We start from the raw sequence: 18087 nt of genomic DNA on the forward strand, positions 1-18087 counted from the left end.
CTTCCAGATGTACAGTTGCTGTGAGGTTTCCTAGTTTCTTGTTTTGATTTGCTGGTAGTGGACACAGCTGAATTCACTGAGATTTCCCAATAAGAACCTAGTGTTCTGTAAATTCAGGAAACTGCTGACTTTTATGAGAGGTAAACTTTGTTTGTAGACGTCATTTCTTTTCCATTCCCACTTGAGTGATACAAGATCAGTTGTATGATTAGCAGTATATTACTCACTTTGTAACATGAACCAACAGGACCATATGATGTATTACCAGAGGGAATTCCACATACATATGAACACTTTAAAATCCAGAATATCTTTTTCTTCATCAGAAAATCTTCAAAATACAATAAAGATTAATCTTGTACTTCTTCACAAGCATGCTGGAAACATTTTATTAATTGATAGGGACACCTCTTGTTTGGTTGGTTTATCTGTGCAATCCCAGCAGCCTTTTCAGAAATTCACATGGGACAGGAAAATCCCTCTTTTCCCTTACCCTTCCAAAACCTCTTTGTTGGTGATGTTGACAGCAGAATCTAATCTGTTTGCATTTTAAGGGGGTAAAGGCCTGGTTAGCAGCAACCCATGTTGCATAAAATATTTGACAAAAATATTAGACAGACTCTGCCTTCTGCTCAGCTTGCAGATAGGTGTTCATCCTTTATGCTGGTGTATGGCCTTTCTCTAAAGCTCTAGTTAAAGCTATATTTTAGTCAAGAAACAATTCAGTTGATCTTCTAGCAGCTTTCTGCATGTGGCTTCAGATTGCAGCAGCATGTGTGAGCCAGCCAGCCTCTGATTTGGTAATTCACTTAGGCATGATCTTAACTGTGCACGTGTGAGTAACTCCATCATTACTCATCAGCCAAACTTTCATTGACCAGCAAGAGCATAGCTAGTCCTCAGAAAACCAGTTTCCCCAAAATGAAGATACTAGGTATGGGTGACAGGATTCTTGATATCTAGGAAGAAACAGGAACAGATATCTTCTGATTTGGGCCAGGAAAAGGTTGTACTAAATCTTTTTGAGAATGGCTTCGGTACAAGGAAGAGGGTGGAGACATCTGACTTCCCGCCTGGCTGAGGGGAACTGGACTATAAATCTCTTGCTTGCTTCTGCTGTGGAGCCGAAAGGAAGGAAGGGATCAAAAGTGAAAGCACAGTCATAGCTCAGGTGATTTTAGAGGTGGGGTAGATGAGTTTAGGGGGCATTTCCTCATCAAAGAAAGAAACTTGAGTTAGGAGTCTCAGTGGGCATGAAAGGATGAACAAGATTTGCATTAAAAAGTTGAAAAATATTGTCAGTGACTAGGGAGGTGCAGAAAAGGTGATTGAGATACAGGACAGGGTGAGGAAAGGTTTTCTTGCTTTTTTCTTGGAATAAGTTTTCTGATATGATAGAGAAAAACTTTAGCAGAAAAAAAATAAATACACATGGTGGAGAAAGGATTAAGATTATCCCCAAATGTGACAGCATGTTCATCATGTATGAGAAGGTTATGAAGATCCATGTTTCTTCAATGCAATCATTTTTGTGTGTGTGTGTGTGTTTCCTTCTGAGTTCATGTTTACTTTAAGGAAAGAAGCCAGGGATGCTCTTGCGGGCAGACTGATGCCCCTTTGGGTCTGGTGAATGGAGAAGGGAATAGTTTGATCAGTTGTGAAAGGAAATTAGCACTAGAATGGAAAGTATTGCAGATGTGGTCCATCTATTCCCCTGTCCTTATAGGCAGCAGAATCTGAAGCCAGCTTTGAAAGTGGCTCTAGGTACAGTAGGGAGAAAGAATATGGCTGACCTTGGCTGATGCTCTCTCTGCTGCTTGTGATTCATCCAGTCCTGCAGGCAAGATGGGAGAAACAGGTGGTGTCTCAGCTGGTGAATTACTGGAGAGAGAAGAGGAGTCTTTTGTTCAGTAGCAGAAGCCAGACTGAGCAGCTACTGCCACTGCTTCTGGCACAGGTTAATGGGAAGAGGAGGGTAAGCACATAGTGCTTACCACAGCTGCTATTGCTGCTAGAGTCTGCTCTATTGAAATTGTTTTTTTGTGTCAAAATCAAGCAAAAGTGCTTCAGCAAAACCGTCACGGTGTTCTTCTGGGACCTGGAATCTGACATGCATTAATTATAGTGCGCCAAACCTCAGACTGCTGTGCAAAATACTACCTCAGTGTCTGTGAGCTGAATTAGCCATGTTAAGAAAATACATTTGGCTAGTCACCTATAATCTTGAGCAGTTTTCTTCCCAGGTAAAGGTAGGTCTCTGTGTTCTCTCTAGGATTGGAATATTGTGAAAAGGAGCAAAATATTTTCCACCATCCAGATGCCTATAGATACACTAAGAATGTAAAGAGAAAACACAAACACCACAAGTATTTCAGCTTTGTGTTTCTAAATTCATGAAGATAAGCGTATTATCATAGACACTTATAAAAATTGTAATATATGAACATTTTCCTTGTTGTGGGTTTCGTTTTGGATTTTGTCTTTTGACAGTGTGCAAAATAAAATTTTATTCAGTTTTAATGTACAAAACACCTTGCTAGCTTTATTCAGCAGGCTTCAGTATGATAGATTGGGTGCTTCGGTTGAACTAGTTTTCCTAAAGTGAAAATATACAGGAAATGACCTTATTAAAATATATCTTTTTGCAGTCCACCTTATTTTTGTTTATGACAGTATAGATTTAAGGATAGAAAAATGTTACAAGAAGTCTGAGAGGAAAAATAAGTAACTTTTAATTCTTTTTTTCAAACAATAAAGAATATTTCTTTCTAGGCTCATAAAAGTAGGATGATTGCTTTCAGAAAAATAGTTAAATATATTTTGTGACCCAGGTGCTCTGACATAATTTCAGGACTTAATTTCTTATCTGTCGAGAAGGCAAAAACTCTTCGTGCCCTGGGAATCTTCTGCAGGCAGACTTCTTTGTCTTCCCTGATTCCATTCCAGATGTCAGAGAAGTCATTTGTGCTCTTGGCAGCTTCTTGTGCTATCTGTAGTGGTGGTGTGGTTTTTTTGGTTCCCCCCCCAACAACACACAGAGCAACTATGGAGAAAATAAACGCCACCAAACAACCCAACAATGCTACTCTTATTTTGATAAGACCAGAAGTAAAATACCCATAACAGGAACTCAGTGTACGTTCTCTGTGAAACACGCTGCCTCACAAAATGGCAGCAGATCAACAGACAGGCGAACACATTAGGACTTATTTGGCATAATGAGCAGATTCCTTTATAATTCTTTGAATTTGGATTTTCAGTCTTTATGTTTGAATTTTCAGTCCCGGTGTGTCACAGCAGTGTGAGGAAAAGGGTAAAAGATTGAGAATGGGGACTAGTACAGAAAGTATGTAAAAATATTTTGCAGGTAATAAATACACAGTCATGAAAAAAGGATGTAGTTATCTTCATTGATACTATTAGTATGGAATCTTCTCCAAACATTCTGTGTAATTCTTTGCCACATTTCTGAAAGGTGAAGGTGAATTACCTTCCTCCTTAACAGTGTGGTACAAAGACCCCGAGTCATAGCCAAAAATAGAGTTTTTATGTCCACAGAGTCATAGCCAGAAATAAGAGTTTTTATGTCCCCGGTAGGACCCGAGAGGAATTGGGAAACCTTAGCCCTAAACTGTTACCTTACATATTTTACATGTAGCTGCTCCCCTCAGCTGCTCCCAAAAGACTCAGTTGGTACCCCACGTTTTGGTCTGCAAGTTCGTCAGACTTCTAAAGATCATCAAACTGCTAAAGATGTGCCTCTTCATGTTTAGATTTTTCTCAGCATTTCTTCTCCAAAGCAGCTATATACTGCTCATTAGATGCCATTTTATGTTAACGAAGTTTCCAGAGAGACGCTTGAGGAAGTTTAGGTTTGTAATTTGAATTTCAAACTTTGTGGAGGCAGGGGTTGTAGCAATCTGAGTGACTCAAGGATATTCCTAGAATGACTAAGTTTTCCATAGACAGCTCTAAAAATTGGCAAACAAAATGGGATTATTTATTTTTTTAAATGTAAATAACAAACATCCTCTCTTTTATCTTTTCACTTCATCTGATCTTTTAAATTTAGACCTCTGTTTATGGTACCTAGCCAACTTGCTCCTCTGAAATGTTTCATGGAGATCTCTTCACTCTGAATTCAGGAAATCAGCAAGAGTCTGGCTGGCAGAGAGTGCCAGAGGCAGCGGATCTCCATTTGCGGTGCTGCAAGGGTGAATCCCTGTACCACAGCAATGTAGCTAGAATGCTGGTAGCATATGATGAAAATTTGGAAAATTATGTTATGTTTAAACCATATGGCTTTGTTGTTACTTGAGAAAACTAAGAATTGAAGGTAAATTAAGGGAAACTGTGGAATCCGCTTAAAAAGCTTTCAGAAAGTTGAGGTTCACTGTCCAGGTGACAAAGGTCTGGAATCCTGGAGTGCACAGAGATTATTCTTTGTGCTTGATGTTGTGGTAAGAAGCATCTATGCTAATGTAGATGAATCTTGAAGTAATGTCAGCAAGACATGCAGTATAGTCCAGGAAACAAAGATGAGTCATGATTTGCTGACATGTGTGCATGATATATGAAATTGCCTTAAGTTTGAGCTGATTTTTCGCTTCGGTGGTTTGGGTTTTGGGTTTTTTTTTGGTTTTTTTTTTTTTTTTTTTTTTTGATAAGTATGGGAATCATGTATGCCAATTGATTGCTACAGTTGTTTGCTCAGTCCAGGAGCAGGGGCTGTTTAGCTGTGTCCTTGCAATTTGTAACGCTTTGCTCCTTCATGTAATGTGCTCAGTAATAAGTCTGGACTTTGAGCAGCAGCCTTCAAGTTACAGTAGAATTTTTAGATGCCACTCAGTGCTGTCTTTCAGAGGAGTTTCTGACTTTTTGTGTGTGTCCAGTTCTTTAGTGAATTGTAAAGTGGCTGAGATGTCCATTTTACTTTTCTTTCATTTTTTTTTACAGGTGTGTTTTTTCATTGGTTAGTAATAGTTTATGGAGTTTATTTTCAAAAGCTTTTATAATTTTTTTTCTGCTAGCTCAGCAGCTGTCAACTCCTGAGTATTTTCTGGGCTTCCTAATATATGTTCCTTTTAAGGTCTGTTATTTCTATGACGTGGTCCTCCTTAAAGTTGTGTCTATAAATGACCTGCTTTTTCTTTGTTTACTAAATTTTGAAGAACTGTTCTTGGTTGTCCTCAGGTGCTGTTCAAATAATTTTGGAGACTTTTGAATAGTTGCCTCTCTCTCAGACCTACTGTGTGTTCATACAAGTTCAGAGACATTTTTCTTTCTGTAGTCACAGTGCTGGATTAAGGTTATTTTACACTATAACAAAAGCAATTACTTCTCCATCCTCCTGCCTGGTGACAGTTGTCTGTTCTCCCTAGCAAAGTCCCAGAGCAGAGGTGGTGTGTGTGTGGAGTCAGTGGTATCTCTGTGTTCCAGGGAGGGAGTTAGTAAGGGCATTTGCATCATGGAAACCTGGGTTTCATCATTGCTTTGCATTACTCACTCCGCAGCAGGTGAAGTCTGCCAAGGATGGTTCTTGGTGGCAGGTGGATGGAGGTGGACATCTCCACCCCTGCCTGCACTCCCCTGAATTCTTACACCACTCTTCTAGAAAATGTGAGATTATTACAGTTATTGAGAGATGTGTGGCTTTGTAGTGCTTTCTTGGGAGTGCCCTGTAAGATTCAAATGTGGGGCATAGTGTTAAGGATTTTTCAGGAAGCAAATCTGCATTGATAGGGACAACAGGTGGCAAATCTTTAGAAAAAAAACCTGGCATTGTGACTACACTACCCCCACAGTATGAGTACAGCAACATAACATATAGGCTTTTGCACCAAGTTGCTGGAAGGGGCTGAAGTCATCCTAGGCCTCCCTACCTTAATTAGTGACTTGTTTCTGGGTTCTGTGAGAGTTTGGATTTTCCTGGATTCAGTTTCTGATAACCTCTGCAGATGTGGGGTCTGGGACAGTGCTGCTTGGACAACTCTGTTTATTGCAGCTGATGTATACTCTTCTTGACCTCATGACTCTTGGCTAGCGTCTTGAGTCACTCGAGAATAACTAATGCCCCAGCTCCCAGATGGTTCTCAGTTTTGCTTTCAGCCAACTGAATGTTCACCTTCCTTCACAGTTACAGGAAATGAAGATCTTCTGGGATAACATGAGTGCAGATGAGCAGTATGTTTGGTCTGTGGGGAAATAATGTGAACAGAGAGAAGTTACAGATAGTAAAAATAGACATGAGTTTCAGAGGTAGTTCTTGTGATTTATTTTTTTTTCCTCTCAATTCTAAAGTATATTTAATACTGTTGGCTGGTTTAATGAAAACTTTCAAAAATTAATTTAGAGTCATACAGTTAAACAGGCTTTCGCTCTATGTGGGATTGGCTGTACACTGTACAGGCGATGCACAGAGCAAATTTGCCATAACCCCTGTGGATATTCGTAGCAAGGAAGGATATAAAGGGCTGTCGTCCACCAACAGTTAACTGCTGCAAATGAATTAATGGCATTTTCTACCATCAATAAAACATTAGAAAGAAAGCACAAATTGTCAGGGAAAAGAGGGGTTTAAAGAAGTAGAAAATCCACTGTAGAGAGCAACATACAATATGCTGACAATATGCCAAACTTAATTCTCTTTATGTCCTGGATAACTACATTTGTCTCTTCAGTAATAAAAATGTGTAATGCCAGTTATGTAGTCCTCTTCAGCAGAGAAAGGATCACTGCTTGGGAATGAAAATGTTTAAGTCCCAGCAGAGAGAAAAAAAGGCATGCTGTGACTGCTATCCTTCCACACAGGGGTTATTTATTGGCCCTTTATGGAATTTGCACCATGCCAGAATTTAGATGAGTTTGTGTACAGTGTACAATGCACAGTGACTTGGAGCTAAATGGTTATGAAAGACATGACATTTGTGCACTTGTGGTGCCAGCTTTTAATGACTAAAGAATATGCGTGTCCGTGTGAAGAATTATCAATGTAAAATTTTATTCTACAGTGTGCAGATGTTTTCAGAAAGTACCCAAGTCTTTGTAATGGGATGAATTCATAAAAATTAATTATATGCTTTGTACCTGAACTGATTTATTTCTTTTGGAATGTCTTACTGTACATCCCTTCTTGTTGTTTCCAGTTCTGGAATGTGAAATATAGAAAACTTACTCTTTTGGTATTTCATTAGTAGTGTTACTAACTTCTCATTTGTTCCCCACGGGTGAGGTTCTTGGGGAGGCAAGAATGAACATTTTCATTAAGCAAAACCAGGTGCAGCTGACTGTTGTTTAAGCCAATTTACTTTGCAATAGGTTTGATTATTAATACATGTAAAATCTTACTTGTTGTTACTATGGTAAAAGTTGCATTTCATAATAGTATCTCCTGACTAGTTTTAATTTAGAAATTAGCAGCTTATTTCAGCTTGTCTTGTAGTCAATTTGTAAAGTGCTAGAGAGAGATTTTGAAAATGACTCGTTTTGCACTTGCTTGATTGTAATATCAGTGCAGGGCGGAAGTGGTACTTCAGAGAATGTTCAGTTTCTCAGCTTCAATAATATTTCACTGTTTAACTCTTTTTAACACTATGTAGATAGGGTTTTATATCATGTTAGGGTAACAGGACTACTAAGTGCTTTATAAATCAAATACTTGTCTTAGATTCTGTCTTAGATTTATATCCAAAGCATAAGAAATTTGGGAAACAAATTATAAGCATCAAATGCCAACAGTTGTTCAAGTCTTCCTGAAATAACTTTTTCCTTATTTGCTTTGTTTCATGCAGGCTTTCCTTCACCGAATGATCCAGTGTGCTACAGCCAAAGTGGATAAAAATGTCACAGAAGAGACAGTTAAGGTTAGTGTCCTAATTGCATATTTCTTCTGTTTTGTATCTGATGTTTTATTTATGTATGTTGTATTTTTTTGCAGATGTTGTTTTCAAATATTGAAGATATTCTTGCAGTTCACAAAAACTTCCTGTCCCTGGTAGAGGAGTGCTTACAGCCAGAACCTAATGCGCAGCATGAAGTTGGAACCTGCTTTCTTCATTATGTACGCTATCTATTATTACATCCTTATTTCACTTTTTTCCTTTACTAATTGTCCTTATTAATTACTGTCATGATGATGAGTGTACATAGTCAGGAGGACAAAATATGACTTGATTGCATAATGTAGAGTACTTTGAGGTCATCTCTTGGTTACTGTCATTTCCAAAAAAAGAGGGGAGGAAAATGAAGAAAGAACATATCAAATGGGCAAACTTTTGTTGTTTCATCACTTTGTTATTCACCAAATTAGTTCAGACTGACAAACCGAGTCCTGCAGCGTGGGCAAGGCTGGTGCCTATAAGTGATATGGAGGTACGAGGATCAGGGTTGCATGAAACAGCAAAAGTAATAATATTTTTATTATTTAATTTTTTATATTATTTATTTTTTATTATTTATTTTTTAAAATAATATTTATTTTTATTTTCCTTTGATGCTAGGAAAAATGTGACTATTTAACAAAGAATTGCATATGCTGGGTAAAATATCTCCATGGTTCTGGACTGTGAAGGTATTTTACTTCTCACAACTGCAATACCTCCACAAGTATATTTGTATATGCTGTAGTAATTGTTTTCTAGGAGTGTTATTTTTTTGTGTTGGAGCAAAACGAGGATGTCAGTGTTACAGAGCTGTGCAAAATCAGGACAAGTTAGTTTGCTTTCAGTTGTAGACCTAACAAAAAGTCTAGGTTTCATTGTTATCTCTGTTTAGAATCCCATTTGTTTGCTAAGTCTTTGTTTATTCATTGTGGAAAGAGAAAATTTTTAATGGTTGATAGAAACATTTTACAGCAGTTGAGTTTTTGACTCTGCAGAAGTATGGATCATGTTTGCAAACAAGTGTTTGCAGACAAAATAGGTAATGATGTCAGTAAATATGCCACTCATTGTGCATTTTCTTCCTGTTTTTTAATCCTATGTTTTTTGTGGTAGTCCGGCCTCTGAAATTTTTCAGCAAAACCTTACAATGTTCAACAAAGATAAATGTAAAGTCTTGCACCTGGGAAAACATAATCCAGGAGTGCAGCATAGGTTGGGATCTACCTGGGTGGGGAGCAGCTCTATGGAAAGGAACCTGCGGGTCCTGGTGGACCACAAGCTCAATATGAGTGAACAGTGTGCTGCTGTGGCAAAGCAAGCCAACTGAATGCGGGGTTGCATCAACAAAGGCATCACCAGCAGAGATAAAGAAGTCATTATCCCACTCTACTCAGTGCTTGTCAGGCCACGCCTGGAATACTGTGCTCAGTTTTGGTCCCTCCTATACAAAAAAGATGTGGACAGGCTGGAGAGGGTCCAGAGAAGGGCCACAAAGATGGGAAGCCTGCTGTATGAGGAAAGGCTGGGAGAACTGGGTTTGTTCAGCCTTGAGAAAAGGCTTAGGGGAGACCTTATCACCATGTTCCAGTATTTAAAGGGTGGCTACAAAGAAAGTGGAGACGCCCTTTTTACAAGGAGTCACATGGGTAAGACAGGGATAATGGGTACAAGTTACTGCTGGGGAGATTCTGATGAGGCACAAGAGGAAGATTTTTCACAATGAGAACAATCAGCCACTGGAATAATCTTCCCAGGGAAGTGGTGGATTCCCCAACATTGGATACTTTTAAGATTTGGCTGGGCAGGGTGCTGGGCCATCTTGTCTATACTATACTTTTGCCAAGAAAGGTTGGACCGGATGATCCTTGAAGTCCCTTCCAACCTGGTATTCTATGATTGAAATTCCCGAGTGATGCTTCCAGAATGTTCATAATTCTAATTTGAGGCTGGACCTCAGATAATAAACGTAGGAGGAAGAGCTGACCTTCCAAATTGAAGACTATATTAGCTATTCAGCTTTGAAAAGTGTTCATTCCATGTTTTATTAATTAAAAGGACAATCAAAACGGCAAGTGAAGAACGATGTATTTCTTTGTTTCTGCAGAAAGAGAAATTCCGTATCTATGATGAATACTGCAGTAACCACGAGAAGGCACAGAAAGTTCTGCTTGACCTTAACAAAATAAGAACAGTGCGGACGTTTCTTTTGGTAAATAAACTTTGAAGTGGTGTTCTAACTTAGTATTTTTTGACTGGGCAGTGAATTGTTAGCATTGTCACCTCTACCATGTAACAACTACAAGCATACCTGCAAGCTGTTAGCAGGCGGTTTCAGCTGGGGATGATGTTTCCAGAGGAACAGGTTGTGTACGTCGTATTTTTACTGCTGCACTTGGATCCATGCATAATACAGCATTAGGCAGCATGCCTTGAACTTGCTGGCCAAGAGACAAGGGTGTAAATCCAGCTGTGTCTGTAGAAAGGAAAAAGAATAGGATAAGATATATGAGGAGGGATAGGGAAAGAAATTATAGAAAGGAAGCTGAAAGACTCATCAGAACTTCTGAAGAGAAGGTCCATGTTCTGGTACTGTAGCCGCAGCTGTGCCAGACAGAAAAATGTTTTGTTATGGATCGTAGAGTAGCCATCCTGATCTTAGATGCTGACTTAGTCTGAGGTCAAAAGAAACAGCTACACAATTAGTCTTTCACTTTATAGGACAAATAAGGAGGTGTTTTAAAATGTTAAGTATGACAGTCCTCATGATTTTCCCACAGCAAAACCAGTTTCTGTGTAAATACTGAGTTTCCTAGTAGTTGACATTAGATGTTAAAAAAAGGGTTCAGTGTGGAATGATTTTTGTGTTTTCCTTCATGGCGTCCTGTGGTAACAAGGTCAGCTTTGAAATGTGGGGCCTACTATATTAGAACTTAAATACCTGAGAAGATGCTCATGGATATGGTATCAAATTTCGGAGTGATCAGATCTGATTATTGCATTTTGGGACTGGAGATCAAATGACACTATCAGCAAAGCATCAAAGGTATGGTTAAAAAAGAGATGATGCCAATGGTGGCAGTATCACAAATTTGATTTATTTTCATTAACTATTTTTAGTATGCAGTAGGCTTTCACTACTGCTGTTGACAGAGTTCTTGGTGAAGTTGCCCTATTGCAGCTCACTACATTTTTGAAAGATACTGGATCTGACTCCCTTCCTAGCTGCATTTATTTACAGCCAAGTTAATGAGCATTTTAGGAATTTCCTTATTGTAGAGGGGTACTGGGTGACATAAAGCACCATCTGCCTTTTTGCTAAGAGTCTCTTGTTCAGCAGTGTTCCATTCACAGTTAAAAACAACTTCAAAGTTGTCCTGTTTTTCCTCAGCGGTTGACACAGTATCCTTCACCTTGCCCCAGATTGAGGAGCTTCACACACATGGTTCTTGTATTGGGAGCAGCATGGCCAGACTCAAGAAGAAGGGGTGAATGCTGACTACAGAGACAAAAAGCAAAATACTGCGGAGAAAGATTGCAAAGAGCTTGTTTTGTGAGAAAGGAAGCCAAGTGTGCAGTTGTGGCAGTTCATGATGTGTCAGTGTCATGTACTCCTGGGTGCATGCACAGGGCTTTCACATCTGTTTTGGGTTCCTCGTAGATTCAGGACATGTCTGTAGAGTAAGCAGCAGCAGTCTCACCTAGAGAACAGGAGGTCTGACTGCAGTTTGAAAGTACAGTTGAAGCCTTCTAGCCAGACAGGACAATCCAAGTCATTAGAGATGTGATTATCTATAAATAATTGGGAGCTGAAACGAGACTTTTGAGCCTTTAAGTATAGAGGCAGTCATAATATAAATCTATAGTCTTTATTGCCTTTATCTTGCTTGGTCTTCATCAGTAAAGCTTTTTTGTTGGCAGGTTAAGTGAGATCCTTTGGGATAAAGGATCCTTTAGGCTAAGATAGAAGCTAGTTAACCATGAGTACAAAGCAGAGACTTAAGGGTGGGTGTAGAGATCCCCATAGCAGCACTGGTTATGGGATATGTGCATTGTGGGTTACATGCTTAGTGGAGTGGCCACCCGGTTGTGTAGCCTCTGTTCCATCAATGTGTCTGCATCTAGACTTGTGGCCTGCATCAGCCTACCATCTGGCTGTGTTAAACTACTTTTGTTTAGTGTTCTCAGTTTAGACATCTTGCTCTTTGAAGCTGTAGATTATCTCATACCATTGCATCACAATGCCTTCTGATCTCTCCATAAAATAATCTTCATTGTTACTTTAGGTCTTTATGTACTTAAATTCCAGCAATTCCAAATATTTGCTGTGATGTCCCTTGCATGCTTCGTTATCCCAAATAGCCCTTATTCTTGTCTGTCAGCTGCTTTTTCATGGATGTTTCTACCCCGTATTTCATGTGTTCTCTGTTTCCATAGTTGGATGTCTTGTCAAAACTAACATATTCTTTAACCCATGACTAAGTTTTTTTTTATTCATTGCACATCACATTTAAATATAGAAGCATGTAAACAGAACACTTTTTTTTTTCCTCTGGGTGTGTATTAGGATAGCCTTGTTCAAACATTTCAAACCGTCTTTGATGCTACTTAGTATTGCAAACACACCTTTTGGAAGCAACAGCACCTATAGCGGTCACCCTGAATTGTTTTTATTTTTGTTTGTTGAAGTATGAAAGCATATTTTTAGCATTTTATTTACTGTCATTTTTAAACTTTAAAAAAAGCCCGCTTTTAATCAGACTGGATGAAGAAGGTACCTAGGGGAGATGCCAGCATAATACCATTGTGGCTTCCTTGTCATGTGTGATGGTCAATGTCCCTGCCTGTGCATGTGTTCAAGCCTGTTCTTTTGACAGTCTTGCAAACCTCCCTCATTACATATATGTATATAATTTATATATAGTTTAGCTAATATTGCTGTGTACATATGCCCTTGTCTTTATTTCTGATAATTTTCTCAGGATTTTTTAATAATTTGTAAAACTATTCATGCTCTAGAATTGCATGCTCCTTGGAGGACGCAAGAACACAGATGTACCATTGGAGGGATATCTAGTAACACCGATACAGAGAATATGCAAGTATCCCCTTCTTTTGAAGGTACTTACAAGATTTTTATTTAGGACTTTATACTTTCTATATAAAACTAGTTGCTAAGGATATTTCCGAACTGCAGGAACAATCTGTCTAAACAGTGAATAATCTCTTTATTAGATACTGGACCCAGACCTGCTCTCATTAAAGCTAGTGGCAAGTCTTGTGACATCAGTATGAAAAGAACTGAGGAGTTTGGCTGGGTCAAGATGATTAGCTCCCTTCTGCGACTAGTTGTAAGGTTGCCTCTCCATTGTTAAATGGAAGTGAGCCATTTAAGGAAGTTAAATGAGACTGATTTCAGCTGGGTTTGACCATGCCCTTGCTTAAAATCCATGGGATAGCAGAGCTTTTGTTAGTGACATGCTTTGATGATTCTAATTTACCATCAGCAAACGGTAAATGAAAAATATTTATGAAAATGTTTTGTAAGAAAAACTGTAGAGTAACAGTAAGATGCTGTAGGTGGTTCTATGCACACTTACATGTTTATCTTACTGTTACAACTTAAAAATTAATGAAAAATGTTGAAGTGCTGATAAACCTCCGAGTTACTGAAATTTTTCCATGTTAGGAAATAAAATAATACAGGAAAGTAAATATTTAAAGTAAATATTTAAAACAAACTTTTGCTTAACTAAGTAAGATCTAGTATTGTTTATTGTGTTAAACTGTTAGAGAAAAGCCAAAGCAGATTCTGCTCTAGAAGCTACTTTAAACCTGATTATTGGACAGTATTTTTCACAGTGCGTGTGTGAGTTTAGATCTGAAACATTGCCAGTTGCGAGGCATATGCATTTCATTGCACTGACATAAAAACCTAGAAGTAAACATGTTAAAATTAAGTTTTTTAAAATAAGTTAAAGAATATAATAATTGCAATGAGGTTTGAGTCATCCCAGATATCTGTGGTTTTACAGTTCCCTTGGCCTATTTGAAAATTATTTTTATATTTGTTTTTTTTGAATGAAGGATCTACAGACAAAACGGGAAAATGACTAATGAATTACTCTAGGGGGCAATGAAATGAATATATTTATGTTAAATAAATTTAAATACAGGGTGTGGTGGCAGCAGGGTTAGGGCTCCAGAGGAATGTACCCGTGGCTCAGTCAGGGTATATGCACTGCAGGCAGTCCGTAGTCAGTCCAGCTGTCAATGGGTGGTTGGTAGTTTGAGATGGCAAATCTCAGATGAATACTGGCAACTCCACTTTCGTTCTTTAGTATGGCTGCCATTACCAGTAACCATCTGAAATCAGTGAGTCACCTAAGCTATTGGTCGGTGCTCTGGTGTATTGCACTAGATGAAACAATAGCGTGGAGCTAAAGGAGCATAGTTTTTTCCCTAAGTTGCAGGAAAGGAAGATGTTAATTTTGACATAACTAAACTAACATTTTTAATCAGAATTATCCTTGCTGTTGATTAGTTCCATCCTGTGGAGTATAAAAAACAAAAAACCCCCACCAAAAAATGAAGCTCAACATGAAGAAACATTGTTGGGGGAAGAAGGTAGCTGAAATGCAAACTTGTTCCTAAGTTGTGATTGTTTTTATTGTTAGTAATATATTTCTCTGGGTTTTAGTGTCCTACTAGGACACAACACTGGAGGGTTTATTGCTTTTTCACCTAGTAAAAGAGAAGTCTGGCTACTTTTTGATTTTGTATCCTAGTCGATTTAAGTCTCCTGTAATGTACCTTTAGAAATCAAAGACAGGTTTCTTTTTTACTTTTTTTTTCTTAAATGTCTAAATAGGAGTTACTGAAGCGGACTCCAAGGAAGCACAGTGACTATGCGGCACTAATGGAAGCCCTCCAGGCCATGAAAGCTGTCTGTTCCAACATAAATGAAGCCAAGAGACAAATGGAAAAACTAGAGTTTTTGGAAGAATGGCAGTCTCATGTTGAAGGATGGGAGGTACTGTCGTAAGATTTGTTGCTTTGTATATTGAGGGTGGAGTAACAGTTTTCAACAAGCATATATTGCACTGTTATTGTGATCCTGTGGTACTGTCACCTCCTCAATTCTGTGAAATCACAGCTTTTATTTGGGATCTACTCTGTAAATTAAGTGTTGTCCGTGACTGAGCATCGTTGTATAAAATAGCAGGCTTCCAGGAAAGAGGGCAAATATTTAGGGTTTGACTTAGAACATTGATCACTTACATCAACATGTATGTGTGCACGTGTGCACATCTATAAATCCTAATATAACTGCTTCTCTGATTTTACTGCTGTCAATGCCTGCCTAATAGCATTTTGTCTGGTTGAAAAAAATTTGATTATTTATTATTGATTAAGCACTGAGTCTACAAGTTTTTGTCAGCTTGTAGGTAGTCCCTTACTATTGGATGAGCTAAACTAACATAAATGTGTTCAACAGAATCTGTGTAAGACTTGTCGGGTTTTTTTAATAGTTTGCAAATAGTAGAGCTTTAATGCTTTAGTTTTGTGAAGAAACCATAGGTCTGTCTCTGAGTTAGAGTTTTTCACAGTAACCAGGAGAGCCATCCTTTCCTCTAGATAACAAGAAGATCAAGTAGTTGTAGCACCAAAATCTTCCTTTTGTATTATTTTGAGCACTGTAATTAGTTTATACAGAAAGATACTTGTAGATATGAGTGTATCATTAAATTGCCTTAGGTGTTTTGTATTGAAATTTCTCAGCTGCCGGCACTGAGGTGAGAGGGAAACACAAGTGAACTTCCAGTAAAAGAAATATAAATCAAGCAATGTAGACATTTTTTAAAAAGTCAGTTTGGAATATAATACACAAGGTTGTTTACTTCAACATGGAAGTAGTTCTTTGCTTTTTTTGAATACTTTGCTCGAATGTGCTACTTCTCTTCCTAAGAGAGCTGCTTAAGAACTAGAGGAAGAGATTTTATCCCTTTAAGCTTTGTGGAAGGCTTGCTGGCAGGAAAAGTTAGCAAGAATAATGTATTTTTTGCACGTTAGTCTGATAGACTGAGACTTGATCTTTCAGCTATGTAGTGGGAAATGGCATTTGTACAGTGCAGAGAAAAGAAAGGGTGAGGGACACTGATAGGACAGTGAATCAGAGAAAGCTTTGAGATAGACCTGTCTGAACTTTAACTGTCAGATTTCCCCAAGAAGTCTGACAACTAAAAATTAGACTATTGACTAGAAGAGTCAACTTTTAAGTGGATATTCATAGTAATAGATAAAACAGCAGAAACAAAATAGAGTTTCTACACAGCTCTGTTCCCTCCCTACATCTCCTGCTTACCACACCTGCTGTTTCTTGAACTTGTTTCTTGAACTTGCTGTGCCTAAGGATGCACTCTGCTTCTGCAGCAGTGGATTCAATCTCACCCTGCTTCCAGAAGGGTTCAGCAGAACAAGCCACTATCTGAAAAAGGCATAAAAATTACACAGAACAAAGAACCCCCTGAATACTGCCCATGACAGTGCAAAATTATTTCCTGTCTGCTCCACATGAAATCTCCTGATTTTGTGGACGTATGCATACCTTCGGGGGTTGTTAATTGAGTAGTGTGGGAAGGTTTGATTCTTTCTAAGCGTGGATTAAGCAACTAATTTTACTTTAATCAAAAGTCTTTGTGTTTCTTCAGTTCATTTGTAGGATTTGAAATGTGTCACCTAAGGTATTTTTCCTGTGTAGCAGCATTTTCAAGAACCGCTCTTCCATTTCTGTAATTGGGGTAGGTATAATTTAGGGCAGAGAAGTCCTCTTATGCCAGAGTTCAGGGCACTGTAGTCTTCTGGTACAGGACTGTCACTATAACACAATCCACAAAAATTCACTGTGCCTCAAGAGGAGGAATTTTAACAAGTACAAAAGCTATATAATTGCTCGTCTGTATTCAGATAAGCCTTTCTGCATTTAGTTGTAATCCTCAATCTCAAAAAAAAAAAAAAAAGGCATTAAAGACAAATGACAGAGAGTGTGTACTCATGCCATGATATTGTTTGTAGGATTTTGAAAAAGAAAGGACTACTTAGGTAAAGTAAACCTCTAAATGTTGTAATTGAGAGGAGGTCTGGTTGACCTAATGCTTTCCAAAAGAAGCAAATAGCTTAACAGCTGCTTGTTTAGACTAGGTGAAAATAATTTTCTTCTTGTAATTAGCTTGGACTTGCTGTCATCAGCAGTAACTTGGAAAGATTAGTATATGGGAATATTAAAATGCATTAGACATGCTTGTGCAATAACTTCATGATAGAAGCAATAGCAAGTTAAATGCTTATGTTGCTGAATATTTTATGGCAATGAAATTTGTTGAATAATCCTTATTGCCTATCACTGAGTTTACTCCTATTCTTTTGAACTTTTCAATTAAGTTTTCTACTGCACTGTAGTGATTAAAATTCTTCTACATGCTTTCAGTGCCTGAGTCTTACAGGTATTTGTCAAATCCATCTTAATGAACACACTCAAGTATAAAGTTCCAGTATTATTAACTCAATGCATTATTAGTCATTTAAGTTAGTTAAGAACTGACCTCAAACCTCCAACCCTTAAAAGGGAATCCACTTTCCTGCATTAAGTTTTTTCTGAGTCCTTAGTAAGACATACAGTGGTAAATATGTTTGCTGTTGTAAATATATTAGCAAGCGAAGGTAACAATAAGGAAGGGTAACAATATGGACAGAAGCATGTGAAACATAGACTTATTGGCTCTGTGCTCAGAATGTGTTCTGCGAACTGTAACATAGTAATTTCCTTCCAACCTTGGTGCTTTTTTTTTTTGTTTGTTTGTTTTCTTTGTTTTCTTTGTTTTCTTTGTTTTCTTTGTTTTTGGTTTTGTTTTGTGTGTCCTTCCCTCCCCCGATTTAATTTTAGAATTTAACTTGTGCTTGAACTCTGAAATAGTGCCATTGTCTTAAAATAGTATGTTTTCAGTAGGGTTATGTGGTGTTTATTTTAGTTTAGCTGATCAGGTTTGATGTTATCATATGGCAACCACAGGGTGCCTAATCTGGCAAAATTGCCTTGATCTTAGTATGCGCATCCTTTTCAAACATAATATACAGTTAGTCCTTGAAATGGTAAGAGTTGCAGAATGTGTATACGAGCTAACAGTATTTTGAATGATTCCCAGCAACAACT

At 38.1% G+C, this 18087-nt stretch overlaps 1 protein-coding gene across 1 annotated transcript in view; it reads left to right on the forward strand.

The window, feature by feature from the left end:
- PREX2 (phosphatidylinositol-3,4,5-trisphosphate dependent Rac exchange factor 2) overlaps positions 1 to 18087 on the forward strand; it is a 187157-nt gene that overhangs the window by 43451 nt on the left and 125619 nt on the right. The window contains exons 3-7 of the mRNA XM_049825355.1: positions 7791 to 7862; positions 7937 to 8059; positions 9985 to 10089; positions 12897 to 12998; positions 14749 to 14910. Of these exons, the coding sequence (XP_049681312.1) occupies positions 7791 to 7862; positions 7937 to 8059; positions 9985 to 10089; positions 12897 to 12998; positions 14749 to 14910 (564 nt within the window). The remainder of the gene's footprint in view (positions 1 to 7790; positions 7863 to 7936; positions 8060 to 9984; positions 10090 to 12896; positions 12999 to 14748; positions 14911 to 18087) is intronic.

This window comes from Accipiter gentilis, chromosome 2, assembly GCF_929443795.1.
Source record: "Accipiter gentilis chromosome 2, bAccGen1.1, whole genome shotgun sequence".
In the NCBI taxonomy this organism is placed as follows: domain Eukaryota; kingdom Metazoa; phylum Chordata; class Aves; order Accipitriformes; family Accipitridae; genus Astur; species Astur gentilis.